This window comes from Neoarius graeffei, chromosome 11, assembly GCF_027579695.1.
Source record: "Neoarius graeffei isolate fNeoGra1 chromosome 11, fNeoGra1.pri, whole genome shotgun sequence".
Lineage (NCBI taxonomy): Eukaryota > Metazoa > Chordata > Actinopteri > Siluriformes > Ariidae > Neoarius > Neoarius graeffei.
This window is the reverse complement of record NC_083579.1, coordinates 45,545,119-45,570,746: the sequence shown is the minus strand read 5'-3', so window position 1 is coordinate 45,570,746 and position 25,628 is coordinate 45,545,119. Positions and strand designations below refer to the sequence as shown.

The following is a 25,628-nucleotide window of genomic DNA, read 5'->3' as shown; positions in this document are numbered from 1 at the left end:
AATTTTACAGGATATAGACAGAGTGCATAATTAAGTATACAAAATGTGTTACGCATTATCTAGGTGCATTGTCAGCTGCTCAACATAGGAAATGAAGGGCTGCCATATAACATGAAACTTGTCCGTTGACCCATTCATTGTGTATCTAATCTTTTCTACCTTAAGGAAAAACATGACATCACAAATCCATCTACCAAATGATGGAGACTTATCATTTTTCCAATTCAAAAGAATGAGGCGCCGTGCTAGAAGTGAGGAGTAGGCAATACAATTTAACAGAGGCTTTTGGAGAGACAGATCTTCTGAGGGTACACCAAAAAGTCCAATAAAAGGGCATGGGTCAATATTTACACCTGAGATATTTGAATATGCTTCAAATATAGAGGCCCAGAATGAAGTAAGACTGGGGGATGCTCTCGCTTTAAAAAGTTCCTCGATAAAGTTGAAATTGTGTGGTCTGTATTTTAATCCAGATCTTCGACAACTTGTTTGAACAGAAAACCTAATAACCGCAAAGTGCTCAGTAACTTTTTTTCTTCTCACAGTCGTGTCTCAGCGACTTAAAATAGCTTGAGGATTAGACTGATGATTAATGGTGACGGTTAGCAGGGTTTTACATGCTGGTGTGTGTGTCACAGAAGTGCACGATGATAGACAGGTTACAGGAGCAGCAGTGGGAATGAACGTGGTGGCTGATTGGGAGGATGTTTGCTGGGAGTGTGTTCGTGTCAACCATTTATTGTGTCACATGTCAGAGTCCAATCTCTCCAAGCTGGAATTACATAAACTTAGTTTGCATGCTGAAGATGCGTGCGTGCTTGCGCTCACGCTCTCTCTCTCACACACACACACACCTTTTCCAACCACAAAACCAATAACTTCCCTTTAACGTTCACTGAACATTGATACTAAATCACCGAGTTGTCTTTTAAAAAAGATTTTACTAAGAAAACAAACAAAAAGGTTAGAATTCAGCCTGCTGATCTGGAGCTGAAGTCACTGACCGCAGAACAAAGTCAGTACCTAATCAGATCAGAAATTGACACGTTCTACTTCGACGCTGGCATCTTTCCCACCAGTGAATTGAGCCTGGGCTGTGAGACTCAGGCTGTCTCTTGAGACCATGCAGGTGCACTTTAGCATTTGAACAGGAAGTCACTTTATCTGCAGCACTGCATACTCAGAGTATCGCATTAAACGACTCCAAAAACACCTCACCAAAACACTAAAAGTTAGGAAAAAAAAAAAAAATCTGAAAAAGAATCCAAATCCTCATGCCAAGATGAGGACGGAGCATGAATTCCAGCGCATGCTGCAGACCACAGTGCACTCGAGCTAAACGGTGCAGCCAGTAATTGTGCTATGACTCAGCAGGGTGTTGAGGCAAAGTCCCTGGTTTCAAACTGACAGCACTAACTGCAGCTCCTGTTCTGAACAGCCTGCAGTTTGAAGACATGCCTCTAATGTTGGACTGAATTCTGTCTAAACACGTGCTGACGACACTGAGTGACTGACTGATACGACCAGCACTCGCATAAAAGCTAAGGTTCTGTGTGTCAGAAAAGCCGTTTGTGTCTCTACTACAGAGCGTTCGTCAGTTGAGGCTGGAAAATTAACCAAAACACACGCACACACACACACAATGGTACTGAGGCGCTTTTCTAACTGGGGCTGGTGTGAACAGAAAGGACGGTTAGATTACACAGGATAGAAAGTGATGCACACGGTTCCGCGTAGCCACAGACCTGAAAACCTTAGTGTGATGGTTTGCTCGAGTCTTTCCAGTAGCCCAAGCCTTTACGCTTTTCACTTCTGCGGTTATTTCTCAAATGTTACAACCACACATCTCACTTAAAAAAATGTGTGTGTGTCAAACCGGACATTCATGAACCAAAAGAGTCAGTGCGTTTACATGCACATCCAAATCGAGCTGCTGTCGGTAATCGAGCTAAGGGTCCCAGCAGGGGTGCCAGAGAAATCCAATCCTACATGCACACAAGGAAATCGAGCTATTGTGTGAGGTACATTGTGCACCTGAGCCACCGGTGGCGCTACACGCCCCATCGTGTTGGTACACTTCCGGTTGTCGTCATGAAGAAGAGCTATTCAAGAGTATAAACAAAGTTATCAGTTCCGTGTTCATAAGAAGAACGACGACGAGGACAGCAACATCGAGATATATATATATTCAACTCATGGCGGCACGGTGGTGTAGTAGTTAGCGCTGTCGCCTCACAGCAAGAAGGTCCGGGTTCGAGCCCCGTGGCCGACGAGGGCCTTTCTGTGCGGAGTTTGCATGTTCTCCCCGTGTCCGCGTGGGTTTCCTCCGGGTGCTCCGGTTTCCCCCACAGTCCAAAGACATGCAGGTTAGGTTAACTGGTGACTCTAAATTGACCGTAGGTGTGAATGTGAGTGTGAATGGTTGTCTGTGTCTATGTGTCAGCCCTGTGATGACCTGGCGACTTGTCCAGGGTGTACCCCGCCTTTCGCCCGTAGTCAGCTGGGATAGGCTCCAGCTTGCCTGCGACCCTGTAGAAGGATAAAGCGGCGAGAGATAATGAGAGGAGATATTCAACTCCTTAAGCTGAATGAGCATGAACTCTATCTCCTCATTGCTCCAGAAGTGCACGTTTCTACTACTGTTGTCATGTCGACCGAGGCTGTTGCGTTTCCCGCTTGTGGTCTCGTCACTCCCGGAAGGGGCAGTGCTGAAGTAAGTAGCTCGATAGGGTTTACATGCACTAAGTAGCTCGGCTACAATTGCTTAATCTAGGTCGCGTAGCTCAATTACGAGAAATCCAGTTCGGTTCGATTTCAGTCGAGCTACGGCAGAAATTCGATTTTCTCTACGTGCACGTAAACGCACTGACTGATGCCTGAGATATCTCATGCTCAGATTTGCTCTTGGTGCGTCCACTTGAACACCTCTCGAAACGCCACCACGGTGGAACTGAAAACCAGACAGACATCATCTACACACACACAGGCGAAATTCATGAACGTGACAATCGGAGCATTTGGAGATGACGGCCCATACGTAACTGCTTGTAAACTCATGAAGGTGCTTTTGTCTTGTGGAGGAGACCTTTGCATTACGCATGCTGAAGCCTTAATTCTATAAAACCTGGTATGAAGCATTCTACAGAGGTTAACAAGCTTACACAGTAAAACGGGACGAACTTCCAGCTTACGCAGGAGCCACTAAATGTGTAATGATAATTCTGTACAGATATTTTCAGAGACAGTGTAAAGCTGCGTTTTGAAAGCTTTATGTTCTAAACGCAACACGTCTGGTTTACTTTCATTTTATTAGCAAACATCACCATGCTGCACGTAGCGCATCAGAGAAATGTCTTCAAGTATCAGGACGCTGCTACCACTGGAAAAGACTCGATGCAAATCGTTCTCATTTCAGTAGAAACTCGCTTCTTTCACTCTCGCATGGTTCCACTTTGACGGCGAACAGGCGCCAAATCGCACATCTTTCTGGACCCTGTGGTTCCTGTTATCTTTATCAGGAGAAACGTTTACTCTGCAGTCCTGAGGTCACCTGATCTCTGCTCCACGGCTCTCGCGCGCTGCCCGGTTATAACTCGCATGTGGGAAATCTGTCTCGATTCCAACGGCATATGCATTTCAGCAGCACGCGTCTTCACTGAATTATGGCCTTTGAGATCCAAAGTCTCATCTCATTATCTCTATCATTATCTCTAGCCGCTTTATCCTTCTACAGGGTCGCAGGCAAGCTGGAGCCTATCCCAGCTGACTACGGGCGAAAGGCGGGGTACACCCTGGACAAGTCGCCAGGTCATCACAGGGCTGACACATAGACACAGACAACCATTCACACTCACATTCACACCTACGGTCAATTTAGAGTCGCCAGTTAACCTAACCTGCATGTCTTTGGACTGTGGGGGAAACCGGAGCACCCGGAGGAAACCCACGCGGACACGGGGAGAACATGCAAACTCCACACAGAAAGGCCCTCGCCGGCCATGGGGCTCGAACCCAGGACCTTCTTGCTGTGAGGCGATAGCGCTAACCACTACACCACCGTGCCGCCCGAGATCCAAAGCAACTGTAAATATTTTTAAAGGTGAATTAAAAGTTAAAAACGTCTATAAAATGGTAAATATAGTTCTAGGTAGTGCAACAGATGGATGAGTAGAAGGTTTCTCTTGAATAGATTGAAGGGGAAAAAAGCTACAAATACAAATGAACATTCATAGGCGAATATGGACTCGCTGGCTTGTAGCAGTAGTTAAAGTCGCGTTAGGAAAGGTAACGCGAGCGCGGCTCTAACAAGCCTCATTGAGCAAAAAAATCAGAATTTGAGCAGGTTAGATTTGCCCATCTTAACAGTTCACTTTCATAATTACAAGTGGTTTGTATCCAACTGTAATTGAACGCATCTGCATGCACACATGGATGCATTCCCTTCCCTCCCCGAATCGTCTGCATCACCACCACAAAAAAAAAACCTTGTTTGTGTGACAACTCATTAAAACTGATGCACTAGTAGCTAATGTATGCAGCACATCTTGTTCTGGAGGACAGCAAACTGCTCATCAGCTGTACGTGATCAGGGCGATTTTTTTTTTTTTTTAAAGAAAGAAAAAAGCCAGATGGCCATCTTTTGCTGGTTTCACAGCTATTATAGCTCTCCTACATTGTTTTGACGAAGACAGCGCTCAGCACATGCGTACCGGCAAAAAGCTACATGAATTCCATTCTGACCGATCTCATTCATGGCCATAAATCGGATGCGTGTCCGATCTAGGACCACATATGAAAGTGACTCAAATCTGATTTGAAGAGATCGAATTTCTGCATCCACACAGCCCTGAAAACATCAGACCTGTGTCACATTAAGGCAAAAATCAGACGAGAGTCACTTCAGCCTGGTAATGTGAATGGAGCCCAAGGGCCAATTTATGCTGACAACCCAGTCCTCGCAGACGGCGTCGCAGATGGCGTCTGCGTAGCCCCCCCCCGCTTCGCAGACGCTCTGCGCGCACCTCCCAAAATTTGTGACCACCGCAGAAGCCTCGCAGACAGCGTCGCAGACAAGAGGGCTCTGATTGGTCCACTCTACATCCGCTGTACACGCACTTCCGCTTCCCTACTTCCTCGGTTTGGTTTGTTTTCACGACCACCATTTTTAAAAACACGAGCGAAGATGGAGCAGCACGAAGAGCGGTTGATCGAGGAAGTACGTACATCTATACGACTCCAGTTCTAGTCATTATAAGGACAGCGGTGTTGAATGACCTGTTGCTCAGTAACCGGAAGATAAACACTCCACTAACCACACCCACCAACTACTCCTAGCGATTTCGCGACTTCGCGCCCCCTTGCGTTGTAGCGGTGAATAACATCGCACACGCCTATTACTCCCCGCTCAACAATAAATTACAACTGTCTGCGAAAAGCTATCTGCGAAAGCCTTGTCGCAAGAGCATGCAGAGGCCTTTACAGTAAGGTAGGTTCGACATTTGAATGATGCCCGCCCATGTTTATTGAAGCTCCGCCCCCAGGATCTACAATAGCCTGTAGAGAAATGTCTATAAAATGATTGATATGGGCAGCACGGTGGTGTAGTGGTTAGCACTGTCGCCTCACGGCAAGAAGGTTCTGGGTTCGAGTCCGGCCTTTCCATGTGGAGTTTGCATGTTGTCCGCGTGGGTTTCCTCCGGGTGCTCCGGTTTCCCCCACAGTCCAAAGACATGCAGGTTAGGTTAACTGGTGACTCTAAATTGACCGTAGGTGTGAATGTGAATGGTTGTCTGTGTCTATGTGTCAGCCCTGTGATGACCTGGCGACTTGTCCAGGGTGTACCCCGCCTTTCGCCCGTAGTCAGCTGGGATAGGCTCCAGCTTGCCTGCGACCCTGTAGAAGGATAAAGCGGCTAGAGATAATGAGATGAGATGATTCACAGGAGGCACATTCAAACCCAAAAACAAACACTCCGGATCAGAAGTCAGCTTTCCAGACGAGTTTTCTCAGTGACTTACTGTATATTATGGCAGAGGTCACAGCTTAATGGAGTTGCTTTTGTGTTCTCTATACCTCTGATGATATTTCTACAAGAATGGATTTAAAAAAAAAAAAAAAAAAGACGATGACTACCGCACCCTTTAAGTGAAAAGTGCTGATTGGATGTCAGTAATACCTTAGGTAGAAAAGATTTTTTCTTTTCCCTGAGGGAACCCTCCCAAAGGGATCAATCAAGTTTTATCTAGTCTAATCTATCTAAAAGGCAGGCAGACAAGCATTGCAGGTATGCATAAATGCTGTCATGCCACGGGTGCCAATTTAAATTTAGCTACTATCGTAAACAGTAGGCTAATAGATGATCAAAATTAAGTTGACCACAATAACAAGCCCACTCGTTTAATTAACCCCTGCCCACTTTTCTCCTTTACCTCAAACTTTGCTGCCCGAGTCTACTCTATGAGGAAGGAAGATGCACGCCTGTACACACGTACGGTACAGCGCAGACTGGAACGACACAGTGAAAGAGAAACACTCACTGTGCCTCTGCCTGGAATGTAACTGAGCCTCATTCTGGCCTATTGTTTGATTAAACCATTTACTGTTTGGTAACACCCTTTCTCAGAACAAGCTGAAGACGAACATACCTGAAGAGAGCTGCTGATTTAACTCAAGTAAACTCTTAGGGACGGGAGACGGGGCGTTCGTAGGCAAATCGGCTAGATGAGAAAAAGAAGCCGTCGTTGACCAAGAATAATCGGCCATTTATCCGCATCGCTGAAACAGCATCAGAATTGGATGAGGCACTTCTAAAATCAATTAAATGAAACATTCAATATGATACACAGGTAACAGACCACAACATAAAGAATAATGAAATAAAGTGGAAACAGCAGCGAATTCTAGCCAAACTCAATCCATTTAGCAACTTGATGCCAAAAAGCCATCCGGCACCCAGGAGCGAAAACACGTCTGATGAAGTCCAGACAGAACCAAGTAGATCAAACTCGAGTCCCAAATGGTTAAACTGACACAATTACACAAAAGAGCTGGCGGGCTCGGGAGAGTGCAACCTCATTATCTCTAGCCACTTTATCCTGTTCTACAGGGTCGCAGGCAAGCTGGAGTCTATCCCAGCTGACTACGGGCGAAAGGCGGGGTACACCCTGGACAAGTCGCCAGGTCATCACAGGGCTGACACATAGACACAGACAACCATTCACTCTCACATTCACACCTACGCTCAATTTAGGTGGGGTTTACATTAGACCGTATCAGCGGATCATCAGATTAACGTTTTTAAAAACGATTAGCGTGCACACAGCAACGCCAATACACGGATATGCTAATCACATGACTAATTCGGCACGCAAGTTGAAATGTGTCAGTGCGGCTCAGTGCTTCCTCCTCAGCGGCTGCGCTCCAAATCACTCCGCCCTGAACAGCGAGTGCCCTCTGGAGGGTGCGCACTTCAGCCCTGCGCAGCTCACAGAGCGCGCGAGTGTAGTGCACGAGCAGTGATTCGGGACTGAGCCGCTGTGCGCAAGTCACTCACCACTTGCAAGTGGAAGGATGGCAAGCCTAAAGACAATCATAACTACACAATGGGCAGTATTTGCATCAGTATTTGCAGTATTTTCATACTTTTATACTCTTTAATGAAAGGTGATACAAGGCGGAAGTCCGTGCCGTTTTTCAGCAGTCGCGTCACATGACCAACGCCAGCGAATCAGGAAGGTGGATGTCACAGTGACACTGTCCAATGAGACGCCAGCTAGAGCTCAGCACAGCGTATCCGCGTATTCTCAATGTTTACACAGCACCGGAGCTGACACGATCTGGATTGAATACGTGGACCCTGGCGGATTCCCGTTTCCCGGCGTTTTAATGTAAACGGACAGTGCATCCACGAAGAAAACGAGACAGATACGATCTAATGTAAACTTGGCTTTAGAGTCACCAGTTAACCTAACCTGCATGTCTTTGGACTGTGGGGGAAACCGGAGCACCCGGAGGAAACCCATGCGGACGCGGGGAGAACATGCAAACTCTGCACAGAAAGGCCCTCGCCGGCCTCGAACCCGGACCTTCTTGCTGTGAGGCGACAGCGCTAACCACTACGCCACCGTGCCGCCGAGAGTGCAACCAAATATTTTAATAAACCACGTTAAAAATAGAGAAATGTCTCTAAATGGTGGTGTTCACATTTATTTGGACCATATTGCCGTTCATGAATAAATAAAAAAAGTAAAAGACGGACAAATTAGATGCATTGCGATGCTCACTTGAACAATTCTGCCTTGTGGCACAAATGATCATAATCAGTCGTTTTGTTAGCTCATGTATAAATCTTTTTACACGCAAGATATCGGATGACAAAGTCAAGATCGTATGGGGAGTAAAAACATCATTGGATCTTAACATTTAAATGTGGATTTTTTTTTTTTTGCTGAAAACATTAAACATATATGCTAGGAACAGGAGATTCATATTCAAGGACAGCTGTAAATGAAAATCCTGGTTCATTATGATTGAGAAAAATGACAAACAAAAAGAGCAGAATGTAGGATTTGGAAATTATTTATTTAAAGCCCACACACACACAAAATCAAGATGCACCAAATTAATAAAGAATCTATTAGTCATTGCACTGTGGTAACCTGAATAAGAAAATAAAAAGTGTACGCTGACTGAAGATTCCCATTTTTAATGCACATAGTGCTTTCATCCAAACAACCGATTTATCTGTTACGTGATCAAGTTCCTTACTCCAGCGCTTCTCATCCTGCTGGTGGCGAGCTGCAACTCCCCAAACATTTTACAACCCCGTCCCTCTGGACTTGTCCTAAATCATACTACAGCCAGCTCCGTTTCTCAGCACAGGGGACGTGACTTCACTGGAAACCTCGTAGCTGTGTGTGATCTACTACTACTGTAAACATGTTACACCGTCACATCTGATTCCACTTCTAGCATGTTCACAACGGCGACGAAACGCGCAGAACACCGCGGCACTGCTACCCTGACTAACTAAACCCAAGCATCTACACTACCGTTCAAAGGTTTGGGGTCACCCAGACAATTTTGTGTTTTCCATGAAAAGTCACTTTTATTTCCCACCATAAGTTGTAAAATGAATAGAAAATATAGTCGAGACATTTTTCTGGCCATTTTGAGCATTTAATCGACCCCACAAATGTGATGCTCCAGAAACTCAATCTGCTCAAAGGAAGGTCAGTTTTATAGCTTCTCTAAAGAGCTCAACTGTTTTCAGCTGTGCTAACATGATTGTACAAGGGTTTTCTAATCATCCATTAGCCTTCTGAGGCAATGAGCAAACACATTGTACCATTAGAACACTGGAGTGAGAGTTGCTGGAAATGGGCCTCTATACACCTATGGAGATATTGCACCGAAAACCAGACATTTGCAGCTAGAATAGTCATTTACCACATTAGCAATGTATAGAGTGCATTTCTGATTAGTTTAAAGTGATCTTCATTGAAAAGAACAGTGCTTTTCTTTCAAAAATAAAGAAATTTCCAAGTGACCCCAAACTTTTGAACGGTAGTGTATCTACTTCCCTATATTTATTGAAGCAACACTGTACACTACAGCTACACTCGTTCATTGTTTTCCCTCAGCACACTGCCTTTCCTCACAGCCACACTCACTTTCAGCTTACTAAAAGACAATGTAGAACATTTTGTGAAAATATCGTCTTCAAACACACAAATTTTTCATATTTTTACCACCAGCTTGTGTGTTTGTTCAATTAATACTGTGAAACTGGGATAGTTTTAGGTTATTTTCACACTGAAAACAACAAACCATAACCACTAATTGATTTTCCAGGTTGTGCTTTAGTGTTTAAGTTTAATAGCCATATCCTTATATCCATCTTATAGTTCAACAGTGTATTTACTGGCACTGAACCAGGATTCATATACGATGTTTATTACACAATGAGAAACACATCGGGGTAGTTCGAAATACAGGACTGAGATAACAAGCTGGGATAGGTGAAGAAAAGCATTTCACCGTTCTTTAACGTAAACTTCACGAGGAAGAAGAACAAAAAATAAAGGCACTGATTGGATGTAAAAACAAGAGTGCTCGGAGAGCACAATATCCCCCACTGGCAACTATGCCATAAGTCTGGTAAAATGCAACTGAATTAAACGACATTGCAAAATGCGTATTACCAACATATAACAAAGAATTCTGTCAAGTTTTGTGAAATTCCTCCAAAAATTGTGAAAGGAGTTGATGTCAGAAAGTGAGCACCCTTCCCGGGATGGACGGACGGGCCAACAGACATCGCCATGACATAATCCCCCTTCAGGCCTTTCAGCCAGCAGGGGATTAAAAAATTATATTATATTTTTATATATATATATATATATATATATATATATATATATATATATATATATTTAGCCTGTGATTGGATAATTACTGCAGTGATTAATGTGTTTCAGCTGGTAGCAATTCTTTTAACCCTAACTGATGCAGTGAGTAGATTCTCCTCTCTTATACCATCATATCGGAAGGTGCATCCTGTGTTTCAGACGGGTCAAATTATCAGCCTGTATCAAGCAAAGAAAACAACTAAGGAAATTGCTGAAAATGACTGGAATGGAGTTAAAACCTGGAAGAATACTGGTGAACGGTCAACTTCACAAAAGAAACGCGGTGGGGGAAAAATAAATATTGAGCGAATATGATCGGAGATTACTTGAACGCTTGGCGAAATCAATTTGGGAAAAGAAGACACAGTCGAACTCATTGCTATGTGTCATAGTAACCCTAACTGATGCAGTGAGTAGATTCTCCCTTCTTATACCATCATATTGGAAGGTGTATCCTGCGTTTCAGACGGGCCAAATTACTGGCCTGTATCAAGTAAAGAAAACAACTAAGGAGATTGCTAAAAATGACTGAAATGGAGTTAAAACCTGGAAGGATACTGGTGAACGGTCAACTTCACAAAAGAAACATGGTGGTGGGGGAAATATTGACAGAATATGATCGGAGATTACTTGAATACTTGGCGAAATCAATTCATGAAAAGAAGACATAGTTGAACTCATTGCTATTGTCATAGTGACCCTAACTGATGCAGTGAGTAGATTCTCCTTTCTTATACCATCATATCGGAAGGTGCATCCTGTGTTTCAGACGGGTCAAATTATCGGCCTGTATCGAGCAAAGAAAACAACTAAGGAGATTGCTGAAAATGACTGGAATGGAGTTAAAACCTAGAAGGATACTGGTGAACAGTCAGCTTCACAAAAGAAACACGGCGGGGGAGATACTAACCGAATATGATCGGAGAGGACTTGAACGCTTGGCGAAATCAATTCGTGAAAAGAACACACAGTCAAACTCATGGCTGCGTGTCATCGTGAAACTAGGAGCATTTCCACATGCACAAGCTGAAGGATTGGGATTAAAACAGCTGTGTGGCCACTTGTTAGCGAGACTAATCAGGAGAAAAGGCTTCAATTTGCTAGGGAGCATAAAAGATTGGACTCTGGAGCAATGGAAAAAGGTCATGCGGTCTGATAAGTCCAGAGTGATGAGGCATCAGGGGAAGTGCAGAAAGTGATGAACTCATCATCAGACATAGTGGTCACTGTACAAGAAGCCTCTGGAGATGAGGGTCATGATCTGGAGTTGCTTCAGTCGATCAGTATACCGTGAAGTCAGCTGACTGCCTGAATGTACCGAGTGTTATTCCTATTTGTCCCTTGGCACAGACATATCCCAGGATAACAATCCCAGACTCAGCCGGAGTGTACAGCTGGGTCTCTGCCCTGCACTCAGCTTCGGCCCTTTATCGGAATGTAAACACTACAAACAAAGAGTACAACAACAGCACTGCAAACAAAAAGCCTGCTCTTTGTGAAGAAATAACACGAAGCACAACGTCGACTCCAAACTAGCCACCTAGTTAGCTTAGCAAGCTAGGAACTTCAATTTAATAGCGTGTTTGCAGTCTGAGCTTTTTATAGTGAGACACCGCATTAGAACACAAACTCAACCGAATATAAAAAACACCTCATTACCGCCATGACACCAGTTTTACTTCACACCTCAGTTCTACCCTGATTTCCCAGGAAAACTGCACTCCGGTCGCTCTTTAAAGCGAGCAAGCCACCACACGGTTGACCAGAAAGTGCTCGCCATTTCTCCAAACACAGCTTATTACAGAAATAAACCCTTTTATTTATATTAATCTAAAACAAACCGACTCGTGACGAAGAAAACAAACCGGAACCGTTCCCAATAAAACCGAGACGAAGTGTTGGACATTTCGGATCAGTACTGTTCCTGCTTTTCACACCAACTCGCAGCGCTTTTAAGAAATAATCCGCTACTTACGCGTTTAAAGGATTCTGAATGACAGCCGCCATTTTGCCCCACTGTAACGGAATAGCAGTGGAGGCAACGCAGATCTGACGGAGAAACCGAGAACAAACGGCCAATCAGAGAGCCGTGTGAGATTTCCAACCAATCATCTGGCGGCACCGGTGGATGAGGCGTGGTCTTTGTGTGTGAGCTGTCAGCCTGAGAACGCCCATGTTTGAAAGGTGTTTTAAAGGGATTTCCTTTGTGCACTGAAACAGGCCAGGAGTGTAAAGTTGATCTCCATGAAGCCCTCTTCAGGTCAGACAACATGACCGCATAAAACCTCTCACGACTACAAACTAAACTCCAGAAATATACATACAAACAGTTTGCCAAAGATTTAATATTTTCTTTTTTGTTGGTGTAGTTTATCCAGTCAACCTAAATGCTGAACTCAAATTGTTTTTATTCACTAGAATTTGCTTCTCCTTATCAAACACAAGCACTTCCTCAGGTAAATCATCCATCCATCCATCCATCCATTATCTGTAGCCGCGAGAGGCGGGGTACACCCTGGACAAGTCGCCAGGTCATCGCAGGGCTGACACATAAACACAGACAACCATTCACACTCATTCACATCTACGCTCAATTTAGAGTCACCAGTTAACCTAACCTGCATGTCTTTGGACTGTAGGGGAAACCGGAGCACCCGGAGGAAACCCACGCGGACACGGGGAGAACATGCAAACTCCACACAGAAAGGCCCTCGTCGGCCGCTGGGCTCGAACCCAGAACCTTCTTGCTGTGAGGCGACAGCGCTAACCACTACACCACCGTGCCGCCCCTCAGGTAAATCAATTGATTTGAATTCTGTTGATATTTATTTTACAAGCCAAGCACCCATGCATAATTATTATCCATCCATCATCTGTAGCTGCTTATTCTGTTCTACAGGGTCGCAGGCAAGCTGGAGCCTATCCCAGCTGACTATGGGTGAGAGGCGGGGTACACCCTGGACAAGTCGCCAGGTCATCACAGGGCTGACACACAGAGACAAACCACCATTCACACTCACATTCACGCCTACGGTCAATTTAGAGTCACCAGTTAACCTAACCTGCATGTCTTTGGACTGTAGGGGAAACCAGAGCACCCGGAGGAAACCCATGTGGACACGGGGAGAACATGCAAACTCCGCACAGAAAGGCCCTCGTCAGCCGCTGGGTTCGAACCCAGAACCTTCTTGCTGTGAGGCGACAGTGCTAACCACTACACCACCGTGCCGCCCCTCAGGTAAATCAATTGATTTGAATTCTGTTGATATTTATTTTACAAGCCAAGCATCCATGCATAATTATTATCCATCCATCATCTGTAGCTGCTTATTCTGTTCTACGGGGTCGCAGGCAAGCTGGAGCCTATCCCAGCTGACTACGGGCGAAAGGCGGGGTACACCCTGGACAAGTCGCCAAGTTATCGCAGGGCTGACACAGAGACACAGACAACCATTCACACTCATTCACACCTACGGTCAATTTAGAGTCACCAGTTAGCCTAACCTGCATGTCTTTGGACTGTGGGGGAAACCAGAGCACCCGGAGAAAACCCACACGGACACGGGGAGAACATGTAAACTCTGCACAGAAAGGCCCTCGCCGGCCACGGGGCTCGAACCTAGGATCTTCTTGCTGTGAGGCGACAGTGCTAACCACTACACCACTGTGCCGCCCCTCAGGTAAATCAATTGATTTGAATTCTGTTGATATTTATTTTACAAGCCAAGCAGTCATGCATAATTATTTATTATGAAATTATTCCCATACAGCACTGTGCAAAAGTCTCAGGCACCCTATTTTAGTGCAAACTTTGTCACAGTTCATGGCCCAAAGATGGCTGAGGTGACATCCTGATGGCTTCCTCCCCAAACAAACCTGCCATCTTAGCTAGACAAAGTCATTTGGCATCCTTTACCAGGGCACCTGTGCCTCTGGGTTTATCCTCTTGCTATGAAATTCTGACCTAGCAATCCAAAAAACACTTCTGAATGCAAGTGCATCAAATACACAGGCCAGGTATGCCTTCAAATGGAAACTTTTTGAATGGTGTGAGCCTCATTGGTTGGATCCAATGTGATGCCCGATTCCCAAGGTATTAACAAGTCTTCATGGACTCTTGGACTGTGACATGTTACCATCTACACCAAAGATCGACCATGAGTGTTGAATCTACCCTTTGTGCTGGAATCCATTAAGGATCCTTTTATGAGTCTTTGCCATGAGTATTTGAATACTGCCTGTTTTTTTTTTTTGCTTGTAATCACGTCATCAGAAAGCATGGGGAAGCTGCATGCTCGAGCAATAAGCTCACCTTGCATGCATTGGCAGATGACTCTTGGGGTTGACCTCAGAGGTTTTGTCCAAGGTCATAATCACCCCAATTTGTAAATCAATGAACTGATTTTGCAGTGTTCCATGAAGGCAAGCATGCAGTGTGTTAATTTTTGAACCTGGTACACATACTATTAGACCGAAAAGCAGCCGTTAGACTGTTCTGTTATGGAGGTAAGAGATTATGAATTGTGTATTCCCCAGAGACCGGCCTACGGGGTGGCGGTTGTCCATCATAGCCAACAGGTGGTCCAGAAGCCTGGCCACCACCATGCTCCCATGCCACTCTACATCGGTCTCATCCTCATGAGCATTATTATAGGTATGCTGGTGCAGGTAGACTATAGTGCTGTTGCCTGGACATCACTGTAGAATCTTCTTTAGGTTCTACATGATTAACATGAGCCCTTTGAGTGAAGTGAGTGTGGCAGTCATATCTGAACACTTTTCCCGCAAGTCCTGGGGTTGGTGCGGAACGGATAACTGGGCAGGTTCCTTGTCATTCGGAACCAGTGCAGATAGTGACTTCACTCTGCAACCTGGATGATAGGACAAATAATGAAGAGGGGGGAAATAAAGGACTGGTGTCAACTGTCTGGAAAGGCCAAGTAAGAGAAAAACAAATCGTACTCTGCTAAACTTCACCTGTCTTACAGTTTGACAGCGATCTGCAACAATAAAATGGACAGTAAATAATTCACTTTATACACTGACACCCTCTCCTACCCAAGTGAAATTAAGTACAGCGGTACTTGAAAGTTTGTGAATCCTTTAGAATTTTCTATAGTTCTGCATAAATATGACCTAAAACAATCAGATTTTCACATAAGTCCTAAAAGTAGAAAAAGAGAACCTAGTTAAACAAATGAGACAAAAATATTATACTTGGTCATTTATTGAGGAAAATAATCCAATATTATATATCTGTAATAATGTTTTATGGACGGATGAGACCAAAATAAAACTTTTTGGTTTAAATGAGAAGCGTTATGTTATGTTTGGAGAAAGGAAAACACTGCATTCCAGCATAAGAACCTTATCCCATCTGTGAAACATGGTGGTGGTAGTATCATGGTTTGGGCCCATTTTGCTGCATCTAGGCCAGGACGGCTTGCCATCATTGATGGAACAATGAATTCTGAATTATACCAGCAAATTCTAAAGGAAAATGTCAGGACATCTGTCCATGAACTGAATCTCAAGAGAAGGTGGGTCATGCAGCAGGACAACAACCCTAAGCACACAAGTTGTTCTACCAAAGAATGGTTAAAGAAGAATAAAGTTAATGTTTTGGAATGGCCAAGTCAAAGTCCTGACCTTAATCCAATCGAAATGTCGTGGAAGGACCTGAAGCGAGCAGTTCATGTGAGGAAACCCACCAACATCCCAGAGTTGAAGCTGTTCTGTACGGAGGAACGGGCTAAAATTCCTCCAGGCTGGTGTGCAGGACTGATCAACAGTTACCGGAAACATTTAGCTGCAGTTATTGCTGCACAAGGGGGTCACACCAGATACTGAAAGCAAAGGTTCACATACTTTTGCCACTCACAGATATGTAATATTGGGTCATTTTCCTCAATAAATAAATGACCAAGTATAATATTTTTGTCTCATTTGTTTAACTGGGTTCTCTTTATCTACTTTTAGGACGTGTGAAAATCTGATGATGTTTTAGATCATATTTATGCAGAAATATAGAAAATTCTAAAGGGTTCATGAACTTTCAAGCACCACTGTATAGCGTCAGGCACCTCATTTACACACGTAGAATGGTAGAACAGAACTGGTCCCTCGTCTGTGGTTAAGTAAGGAATAAGGATGCCAAAATAAATGAACAGATGCTGGTCTTCCAACAAAACGGAGACAGAAGAAAGGGTTTAAACAATATCAGTCCATTAGGACTGGCACTGGCGCCCTTTTACTGAGTGACTTACCATGTGCAGGTGCTACAGCTCCATATTTTACAGGAACCTCTGAGGAAAGGCGTATCTTTTTGGATCTCTCACACAGCAAGCTCACACATTCTTGTTCCCACGTACTTACCAGACCTGATAAACCCTACCTTCCTGGTTAATCCATGATAAAAGTAACACATTGCAAAATTTCAATGGAAATTTAACTGTTGCACAAAAGGAAATGAAATTTAATTTCAAGTCGACCTGAAACCATTGCAACTAGCTGTCTCATAGCGTTCTGGTATAAAGTGAAATTAAATATAATCCAACATCCAAATTGTTACACATTCAATTTTTTTTAACTGCAATTTGTTTATGGTATGGTGGCACAGTGATTTGCACTGTCGCCTGACAGCAAGAAGGTTCTAGGCTCGAACCTCATGACCGACTGAGGCCTTTCTATACGGAGGTTCACATGCTCTCCCCGTGCCTGTGTGGGTTTCCTCCAGGTGCTCCAGTTTCCTCCCAGTCCAAAGAGATGCAGATAATAATAATAATAATAATAATACATTTTATTTATAAGCATCTTTCAAGGTACCCAAGGACACTGAACAGTAAAAAACAAACAAAAGCAGAACAATAAAATAAAATAAGAAATCAATAATAACATTATTAAAAAATCAGAGAGAAAAGGCCACGCTAAAGAGATGTGTTTTAGCTGTTTTTTGAAAGAGGACAGTGTTGAACATTGGCGCAACGCTAGTGGCAGGGCATTCCACAGCTTAGGGCCATTTACACTGAAAGCCCTGTCACCCATAGAGCAGAGCCGAGAGTAAGGGACTGCTAATAGGTGGGCATCTGTGGAGCGAAGATTTAAAGGTAACTGATATGGAGTTAGGAGATTTGATAAATAGGGAGGGGCCAGGTTATGTAGGGATTTGTAAACAAGTAAGATCATTTTGTACTGGATGCGGTATTTGACTGGGAGCCAGTGCAGGTTGTATAGAATAGGAGTGATATGATCCCAGGGCCTGGTGTGAGTGAGTACCCTAGCGGCTGAGTTTTGGACATATTGCAGCCTATTTAGTCGCTTGGCTGGGATGCCATCGAGCAGGGCATTGCAGTAGTCCAGTCTTGAGGTGACAAAAGCATGTATAAGCGTTTCAGCTGCAGATGAAGTCAAGGAGGGACGGAGTTTGGAGAGACTTTTCAGGTGGAAAAAAAAGCTGTTTTAGTGATGCTTTTAATGTGTGAGTCAAAAGAGAGAGTAGAGTCCAGAATAACACCCAAATTTCTTACTTCAACAGTAGTGGAAGTGAAATAACCAGGAATAGATAGCTGTGAGTGCTCCAGTTTTTTCAAGATAGAAGGGGTGGAAATGAGGATGGCTTCTGTTTTGTCTTGATTTAATTTAAGAAAGTTCTGCACCATCCAGTTGTTAACTGCATTTAGACAGTTGACGAGATTGGACGGAGGGAGGGGGTAAGAGGGTTTGGTTTGAATATAAATTTGGGTGTCATCTGCATAACAGTGAAAGTTAAGCCCATAATGCTGTATTATGTGGCCAAGAGGAAGGATGGCTATCACAAATAATAAGGGTCCCAAGACAGAGCCCTGAGGGACACCATGAAGGAGGGGTGATTTAGGGGATCTAAAGTCTCCAATTGACACAAACTGTTCTCTCATGGTAAGATAAGATTTGAACCAGGCTAAAGAAGAACCAGTGATGCCAAGCAGAGTTTCTAAGCGGCTCAATAAAAGATTGTGACATACATTGTCAAAAGCTGCTGTAAGGTCGAGGAGAACAAGTATACTGACATGGCCAGTGTCAGCAGCTAACAGCAAATCATTGACGACCTTGACCAGGGCAGTCTCGGTGCTGTGCATGGCCCTAAACCCAGACTGAAACTTCTCCCAAAGATTATATCGAGTTAAATGCTCTTGGAGCTGATTGGCAACAATACGCTCTAGGACTTTTGCAATGAAGGGAAGATTGGAAATGGGGCGATAATTTTTAAGATCATCAATAGATCAGGTCAACTGGCTACTCCAAATCAGCCAGAAGTATGAATGGTTGTTCGTCTCTGTATCAGCCCTGTGATAGATTGGTGACTCGCCCAGTGTGTACCCCTCCCATCAGCTGGAATTGGCTCCAGCTCACCCACGACCCTGATGGATAAGCAGTATAGGTAATGGAGGCATGTTTTTGGCATAATCTAAATGGAAATACAAGTTTTACTCCATTACGCAACATGCCCAATAACCTGACAAACATTTAAAATGCCCAAAATATTTTTAATGGAATAAATGTCTTTACATGTGAAAGGTTAAGGGAAATATTACAACATGCTACTGCACGTCGGAGATAACAGTTTCCAACAGGAAAGAGGATCCAGTAATGTCTGCAGAGAGGAGGTCAGATTTCAGACAACAGAAAATAAGCTCTATCAGGAGAGCAATCCAAATACGGGGGAGAAACACACTAAGGGAAATGTGACAAATTTACCAAGCACAATAAAAACAATGATTAAACTCCATGAAAACATCTTGCTCTCTTTTCCGGTGCCATTGTTTATAATAAAGATTAAAAAAAAATAAAAATTAGGAGGTGTAAACCACATTTTGTAAATCATAGAAAATGCCACTTTGAGCTATTAATTACTCCTTTAATGAAGTTATTGTGGCATTTTCTCCAACAGATGGCAACATTTCACTTATCCACAAAAGAACAAAATTATTTACAAATCAGTTACACAGCACTCTGCAAAATCTCCCTTGCTTCTACATCTTAAAATGGTTTAATACATCTTAAAATGACTATCCAACAAATAAATACTTTTTTAAAAATAACTTTTCTATTTATGGGGCAATTGTACAAGAGGCTGTTAATTTATTTGTACACAATAAGATATAAATATTTACCTTATGGCACTAACCATCAGTAATACCTTGTCCTGCTTTATAACAAGTACTGTAGGTGATATACAGTAGGTCAAGTTACGCACAAGGCTGTAGATCACATTTGTATCGACCTTTCAAACGTTTCAAAGTGGTCAGTTCAAATAAGACGTGGACCTCGACGCATAATTGAGTATCACCAACCACAGGTACCTCGAAGATGAGCCGATCACCATCTTAACAGTGAAACCGGAGCAAGCAACACATCTGACCGCAGTCAGACTTCACTGCAAGTTTGGCTCTTAGCCAGAAAATAACTGAGGCGACTGTAGTCCTTTGCACATTAATACATCAATCTGAACATCATGTACATCAGTGGAACATCAAAAGCAGGACAGTACCCCTTCTCACAGCCATCAGTAATCAAACAAGTGTCAGTAAACCAGCCAATGGCCACCTACATAGCCAATCATTATGTGAATATATATCTAGTTTAAAATTTTGGTAATTGCCCAAAGTATAGTCCACTGTAACTGTATAGGAATGGCTTCTATAGTGTCTTTAATAAGCAACACTTTCGGTCCCCAAACATCTACTGCTATGGGGTAAATCCACCCGTCTCTTGACGTAAATATCGATTCTCACAGGCGTGAACTGCACAGCATAGCGGACCTGGTCATAGCTTGCTTTGCAATTTTTTCCTCTTTTATCGAATACGTGAATTAACGGTTTATATGCAGTGTTTCATTGCATTATAGAGAGCCAAAGAACAGTGAGGAAGTGAGCAATAAAACAAATTAATGACCCCCCCCAAAAAAAAAAAAAAAAAAGTGTTCTACACTACAGTAGTTCTCTCCTGATGTCAACAATTGAAATAGTTCAGTCAGGTCTGGCACTCAAAGGGGGGGGGCATGCACACCCACCCACCCAGATTTCCAGACAATAGAAACACATGCAGGGTTCTCATCATGACTAAAGAGTCACTGTGATGAATCATATTGCATTTTGGGTGGGGCAATATGGCACTGGAAGGTCAGTCAGTTCATGTCGATGGTGTTGAAAACCCACTCTGTGAATTTCTTCAGTTTGGCCGAGGCGTTTTGAGATTCCTCCAGTAGCCGCTGATTGTCTGCCCTCAGACTCTGAATCTGGGCCTGTAACGAGGCCTTCGCATCCTTCTCCTGGGGGAGAAATAGATTGAAAATTTGAGTCTTTGGAGAAGGAAATGATGAAAAGGCGTGTTTATTTGTAACGGGGTCCGTCTCAGAAACTGGTCTCTCATTTGGGACATTATGGTCAAAAAATAAATTTTCTAATTTTACTTTTTTTTTTTTTTGCATTTACCTAACACTCAATGTTTCTTTTGTCATGTTTAATAAGAATAAAGATAGTATCTTGCTTTATCTGGCCTCCACTGTGGAAATTTTTAATTACAATTCAAATGCTTTTGCAAAATTGATTTACATATACTGTAAAATAACTACATCATGAAGAATTAAAGCTCCTCCTTCACAGACGAGTGAAAGTATTGAATAAATTTCCTCTTTTTGATTGCTTGGGTTAAAAATGCCAAGTTATGATGACTGAATTGATTATTCACTTAAATATGAATAATATGATACATTTTGGGTATTTGATATGGCGAAATAGGACACAATGGAAAAATCAAGAACACACCGGAAAGATGAGAATAACGGCGCTGGTAAAAGAACAGTGACTGTACCGGCTGAAGGTCGCGCGGGTCTCTGCTGCGGCGCGCGAGCAACAGGACATCACTACCGCACCGGACAGAGCGCAAGGCAGGGGCGGGGCAAAATGACTGGCCGTAGATTCTATCAAAAGTTCGATCTAAATTGACCGTGGTTGCAAAATATTGGCCAAAAATACGCAAACACTACGAAATATGAAAGGAAGATGAAAAAGAAACATTCTACTGCCTTATACTGCAAGACTAAAACAAAATAAAACTGTTAAAACTCACCTTTTCAGTGATAACGTCCGAACAGATCACCCGCGTAACAGAAAGACCACAAATGGAAGCACGATCAACTTCTAACTGTTGGAGTGGAAAATTCCATTCTACACATGCAAATTGTTAATGTGTGTCCTTCCCCGCACACAAATAACACGCTACGGTAAAAAATAGACCACAACTCATTTTATAGCTCAGAAATTCATACAAGACCAGCTACCATTGTAACATATTCTGTAAGAAACATATTCTATACCTAACTTTCAGCTTTTGTTTTAAAAAACAAAATCGCAGATTTATAACTAAATGTTTATATGGTGTAGTGATTTTAAGTTACTACTTTTGGTGAGGTCGTGACCTTGACCCTGAGGCTTTCCGTTTAGATCAAAACACACGATCGTATTGGTTTTGGGTTTGCGGAAAATGGAGTTACGACGGTGATCAAATATTTTGCATGATGTTTTATTACGGTTATGATTATTCTGTGAGCGCACCAATCCTTAGGTGTATAAAGTTACAACTTAAAATACAATTAGTGATAACTGTAGACTTTTCAGTGGACTACAACCTTTTTAAGGGAATGCGATGGAGTCAACCATTTATCATGTCCCAGATCAAGCTGACATTTTTCCACAAATTTGCAGAATTTTTGCCAAATTCTGAATAGAGTATTCACATCAAAGGTTTAGTTTTATCTGTAGTATTTCTTTCATCATTTTATTTCAAATTAAAACCAACATCACCATTCAAAACCATATAGTTTATTGACTGTATATTTAGTGGGGTACCCCCACAGTACCCAGTTTCTGAGACCGACCCATCGCGCACAACTCAGATTTATAGCTGCCAAGAAAGCATACAGATGGGAAACGGAGGCTTTCACATTGTTTTTCATTTCATAACAAAACTCTGATATTTACTTAAATGAGTTAGTTACTGCTGAGAGGGAGAAAAAAAAAAATAAAACACCCACACACCAGACCATCTGCAGCTTTACACGCTATAATCCAGTTAACTTCTCTTTCGCTCACCTTTTTCAGATCCTCCTGCAGCAGCTTCACCATCGACTCCAGCTGGCTGACCTTCCCGATCAGACTGGCAGAACTCTCACTGAGCAGGAACACACAGACCACCGCCACAGGAACATGTTCAGGTTAGTTAAACACGTCATTTTGTTTGAAAAATACTCAACAAAAACAGCGTGATGTAATATTCCCCTCTGTGCAGCCCATGTACCACACCTTTTCAGGCAAAACCTTTGGTCCAAGTGCGGTCTGAATTTCAGTAAATGCTTAATTTGAGTTCTAAGGCCATAAGAGCACACACTAGGGACGCAGCGATACTGTTTAGAACGGAGTACGAGTATGACGTTTTTTGGTACTCGTTGATACGGATACAGAAATGATTAACCTACTTGGTATTAAGCAATCATGGAGGTCATGGAACGTTTTCTTTAGCTCCGTTTATTTTAGTTGCTGCGGTGTGGTGCTAGCGACGAACTCCTCGTGTTGAGATTTACGTTTAACACCTCATGCCGTTCATTCAGAATCTTTAAACAAGTGTGCAGAGAGATATCAGCGAGCGTTATTTAAAACCGAATGAACTGCACCACGGCCCCAAAATAAAGAGTAGACCTGAAGTATGTGTGGCTCAGTGCTCACAGAAATTGTTTTCTTCATGATAATTTCTCTACATGCTCACTTCACTGGTCCATACTTGCAAAATTCATGGCACCTTGTGCTCATTTTTAATAACCTTTATTAAAAGATACTGTTGAAACACCATAAGATGATGACAAAGTTATTCTATGCTGTAGTTTCCCCTTTTGATATGTTCACAGAGCACAGTTTGTGGTCCGCTTTTCTTTGACCGCCATTAAATAAGTCCAGATCACGGTCAATTTGTTAATTAGTGCAACAATGTACACACGGTTTACGTCGCACAGAATCACATGCTGGTATAGGAACATTTTTACACTTAAGAGTGCATGAGGAGCATGGTATTAAACTAGGGCTGCGTACCTAAACGTGACATCAGGTACAGAGGTTTAGGTACAGGTCCGGACCTGTACCTGAACAATGTGACAAATTCTTCTGAACTTCTTCAATAATGACAAACATTAAACTGTTGACAACTTGTCAGTATCTTTATGCAAAGAAAACCGAACACGGGGGTGTCATGGCTCAGGTGGATAAGGCGCCATACCATAAATCCAGGGACCCAATCCCTAACCCTAACCCTTTCCCAATCCCTCCCCGTCTCTCTCTCCCGCTCATTTCCTGTCTCTACACTGTCCTATCCAATAAAGGTGCAAAAAGCCCCCCAAAAAAAACCTTTAAAAAAAAAAAAGAAAAAAAAAACGAACATAACTAGGTTTCCTCCCTCACTTCTCAGTCACCCTATAGTTAACTTGGGACAAAAAGTCATAAGTTGTCTCACAGCGAGAAGTGACTACACTAGAGTACTACAGACTACGCGCAGTCCGCGACCTTTAACTTGCGCGACAAAATTACACAAAGCAACAAAGGCCGCCAATGCCAGCAAAGGGAAAATGGCTGACCTGCTTTTGAGTCTTTTTGACCAATCAGAACGCTGGATCAGCCAAGCTCTCGCAATGTCTCGTGAGACTGTAGCGAGAGGATCTCAAATCAAAGATGGCTCTGATTTCAAGTTTCAGCGCGGCATTTTACGTCTTTTCCAGTGCTAAATTTTCGTCTTTGTGGTAGGATTTACGCATCTTCAGTCACAAAATAAGCAGATACTTGGTGTAAATTTATATCGGTACAGTACCGGTACTTCATGATCCGGTATTTTGGACCTGTACCGAATCGATTTTCACGGTACAGTACCGGTACGCAGCCCTATATTAAACCTATACCCAATATCAACACTAGTATCAATGCATCCTGAGTACAGATGTTTGATAAAAGGCAGCAACACACCTGGATGAGACATGCTGCTGTAGGGAGGTCTGCAGTTCCGTCTTCTGTGAACCCGGGGTGTGTGCGTCTGACCTAGAAGTGGCATCTTTCACTGCAAAGAATGTTGCTCTTTGAACTAGACACAAATGGAAATAGAAAGAAGAAACTATCAGAGTGAGAGCGATAAAACGTCCGAGACTGTCAGTCTTTGAAGGAACACTCTGATTATTGCCAGAGTGAAAACAAAAACAAACAAACAAACAAACAAACAAACAAACCATGTCTTCTATGCAAAAGCAATTCTCTTCTCAGCAAGCCAACAAACTGAAGCAGCAGGGCCAGTTAAAGCCTAGGTCACAACCAGACGTACGATTTTTTTGGCCGTGCGATTTTTGGCGTTTCCCAAATCACTGCTTTTTTTTGTTCATGGAAAAAGACGCGCATTGACCGCAAGTTTGTCTTGCAACCTGAAAAAAAAACATAAGCGCCCGTAGTAGACCCCGAAGCCGTTTGTTTTCAGGATAATGGCTGGCTGATGAAATTATTGGCTGGCTAGCTGACTCAGCCAAAACCTTAATGGCTGCTGCAGCCACCAAAATGTTTATGGCTACAAATGGCTGATACTGGACGTCACTGTGTGGCATATATCCGGGCGAACGGATCAAACAAATGGGGGGAATAAATAGCAAATTACCACAGGTCCCCTGGTCTCTTACTTCATTGTAAATATAAATCTAGCAAGATTGTAGTTCAATGCTAATAAGAAGCTAATCTGGATTGTTCGAGGAAGGCATCTAGCTATCTACTCTCACTAGCAATGACCAGTGAAGGACTGGCAGCTATCTTACTATGATGAAAGTAGAGTGGTGGAGTACTTTTTTTTTAATCAATCAATCTCGAAGTATGTGAAACAAACAAACAAAAATACCTTTACACTTTCCCTCAGCAGCAGCAAAGAATGCAGCCATCTCGTCGATATCGGAGTCGATTGATGCTCTGGGTGGGTTCCCGGGTTCCCCAGTGTATCGTGGTAACGGTGTGAGGGGCGGGAAGCCAGACAGGTAGTCACAACGGCAAGCTTGTGGTGGCTCTCTGTGCTGTGATATCAGTTCTAAATCTCTACAGTGTATGCCTATACGTCTCTATTGTGTTACTACTAGTGTGTACAGTTGATCATGTTTGTGTCACTTTTCTTGTAGCT

At 43.1% G+C, this 25,628-nt stretch overlaps 2 protein-coding genes across 9 annotated transcripts in view; both read right to left on the bottom strand.

Moving 5' to 3' along the window:
• LOC132894330 (zinc finger protein DPF3-like) overlaps positions 1-12,433 on the bottom strand; it is a 66,306-nt gene extending 53,873 nt beyond the window's left edge. For 2 of the 4 annotated variants that reach the window (XR_009655639.1, XM_060934007.1), the window contains exon 1: positions 11,320-11,930. Coding sequence is in view for 1 of the 4 variants with exons in the window: in XM_060934007.1 (XP_060789990.1) it covers positions 11,320-11,390 (71 nt within the window). In the remaining 3 variants the exon portion in view is untranslated. Of the gene's footprint in view, positions 1-11,319; positions 11,931-12,384 lie in introns of those variants that run through there. The other 2 variants (XR_009655640.1, XR_009655641.1) reach the window with 2 other exon arrangements.
• Positions 12,434-18,910: 6,477 nt separating this feature from the next.
• Positions 18,911-25,628, bottom strand: part of LOC132894329 (signal-induced proliferation-associated 1-like protein 1) — a 138,950-nt gene continuing 132,232 nt past the window's right edge. For all 5 annotated transcript variants that reach the window (XM_060934002.1, XM_060934005.1, XM_060934006.1 and 2 more), the window contains 3 exons: positions 24,449-24,563; positions 22,538-22,616; positions 18,911-20,715 (listed from right to left, as the gene is read on the bottom strand). In XM_060934002.1, coding sequence (XP_060789985.1) covers positions 20,572-20,715; positions 22,538-22,616; positions 24,449-24,563 — 338 coding nt within the window. In that variant the 3' untranslated portion in view covers positions 18,911-20,571. The remainder of the gene's footprint in view (positions 20,716-22,537; positions 22,617-24,448; positions 24,564-25,628) is intronic.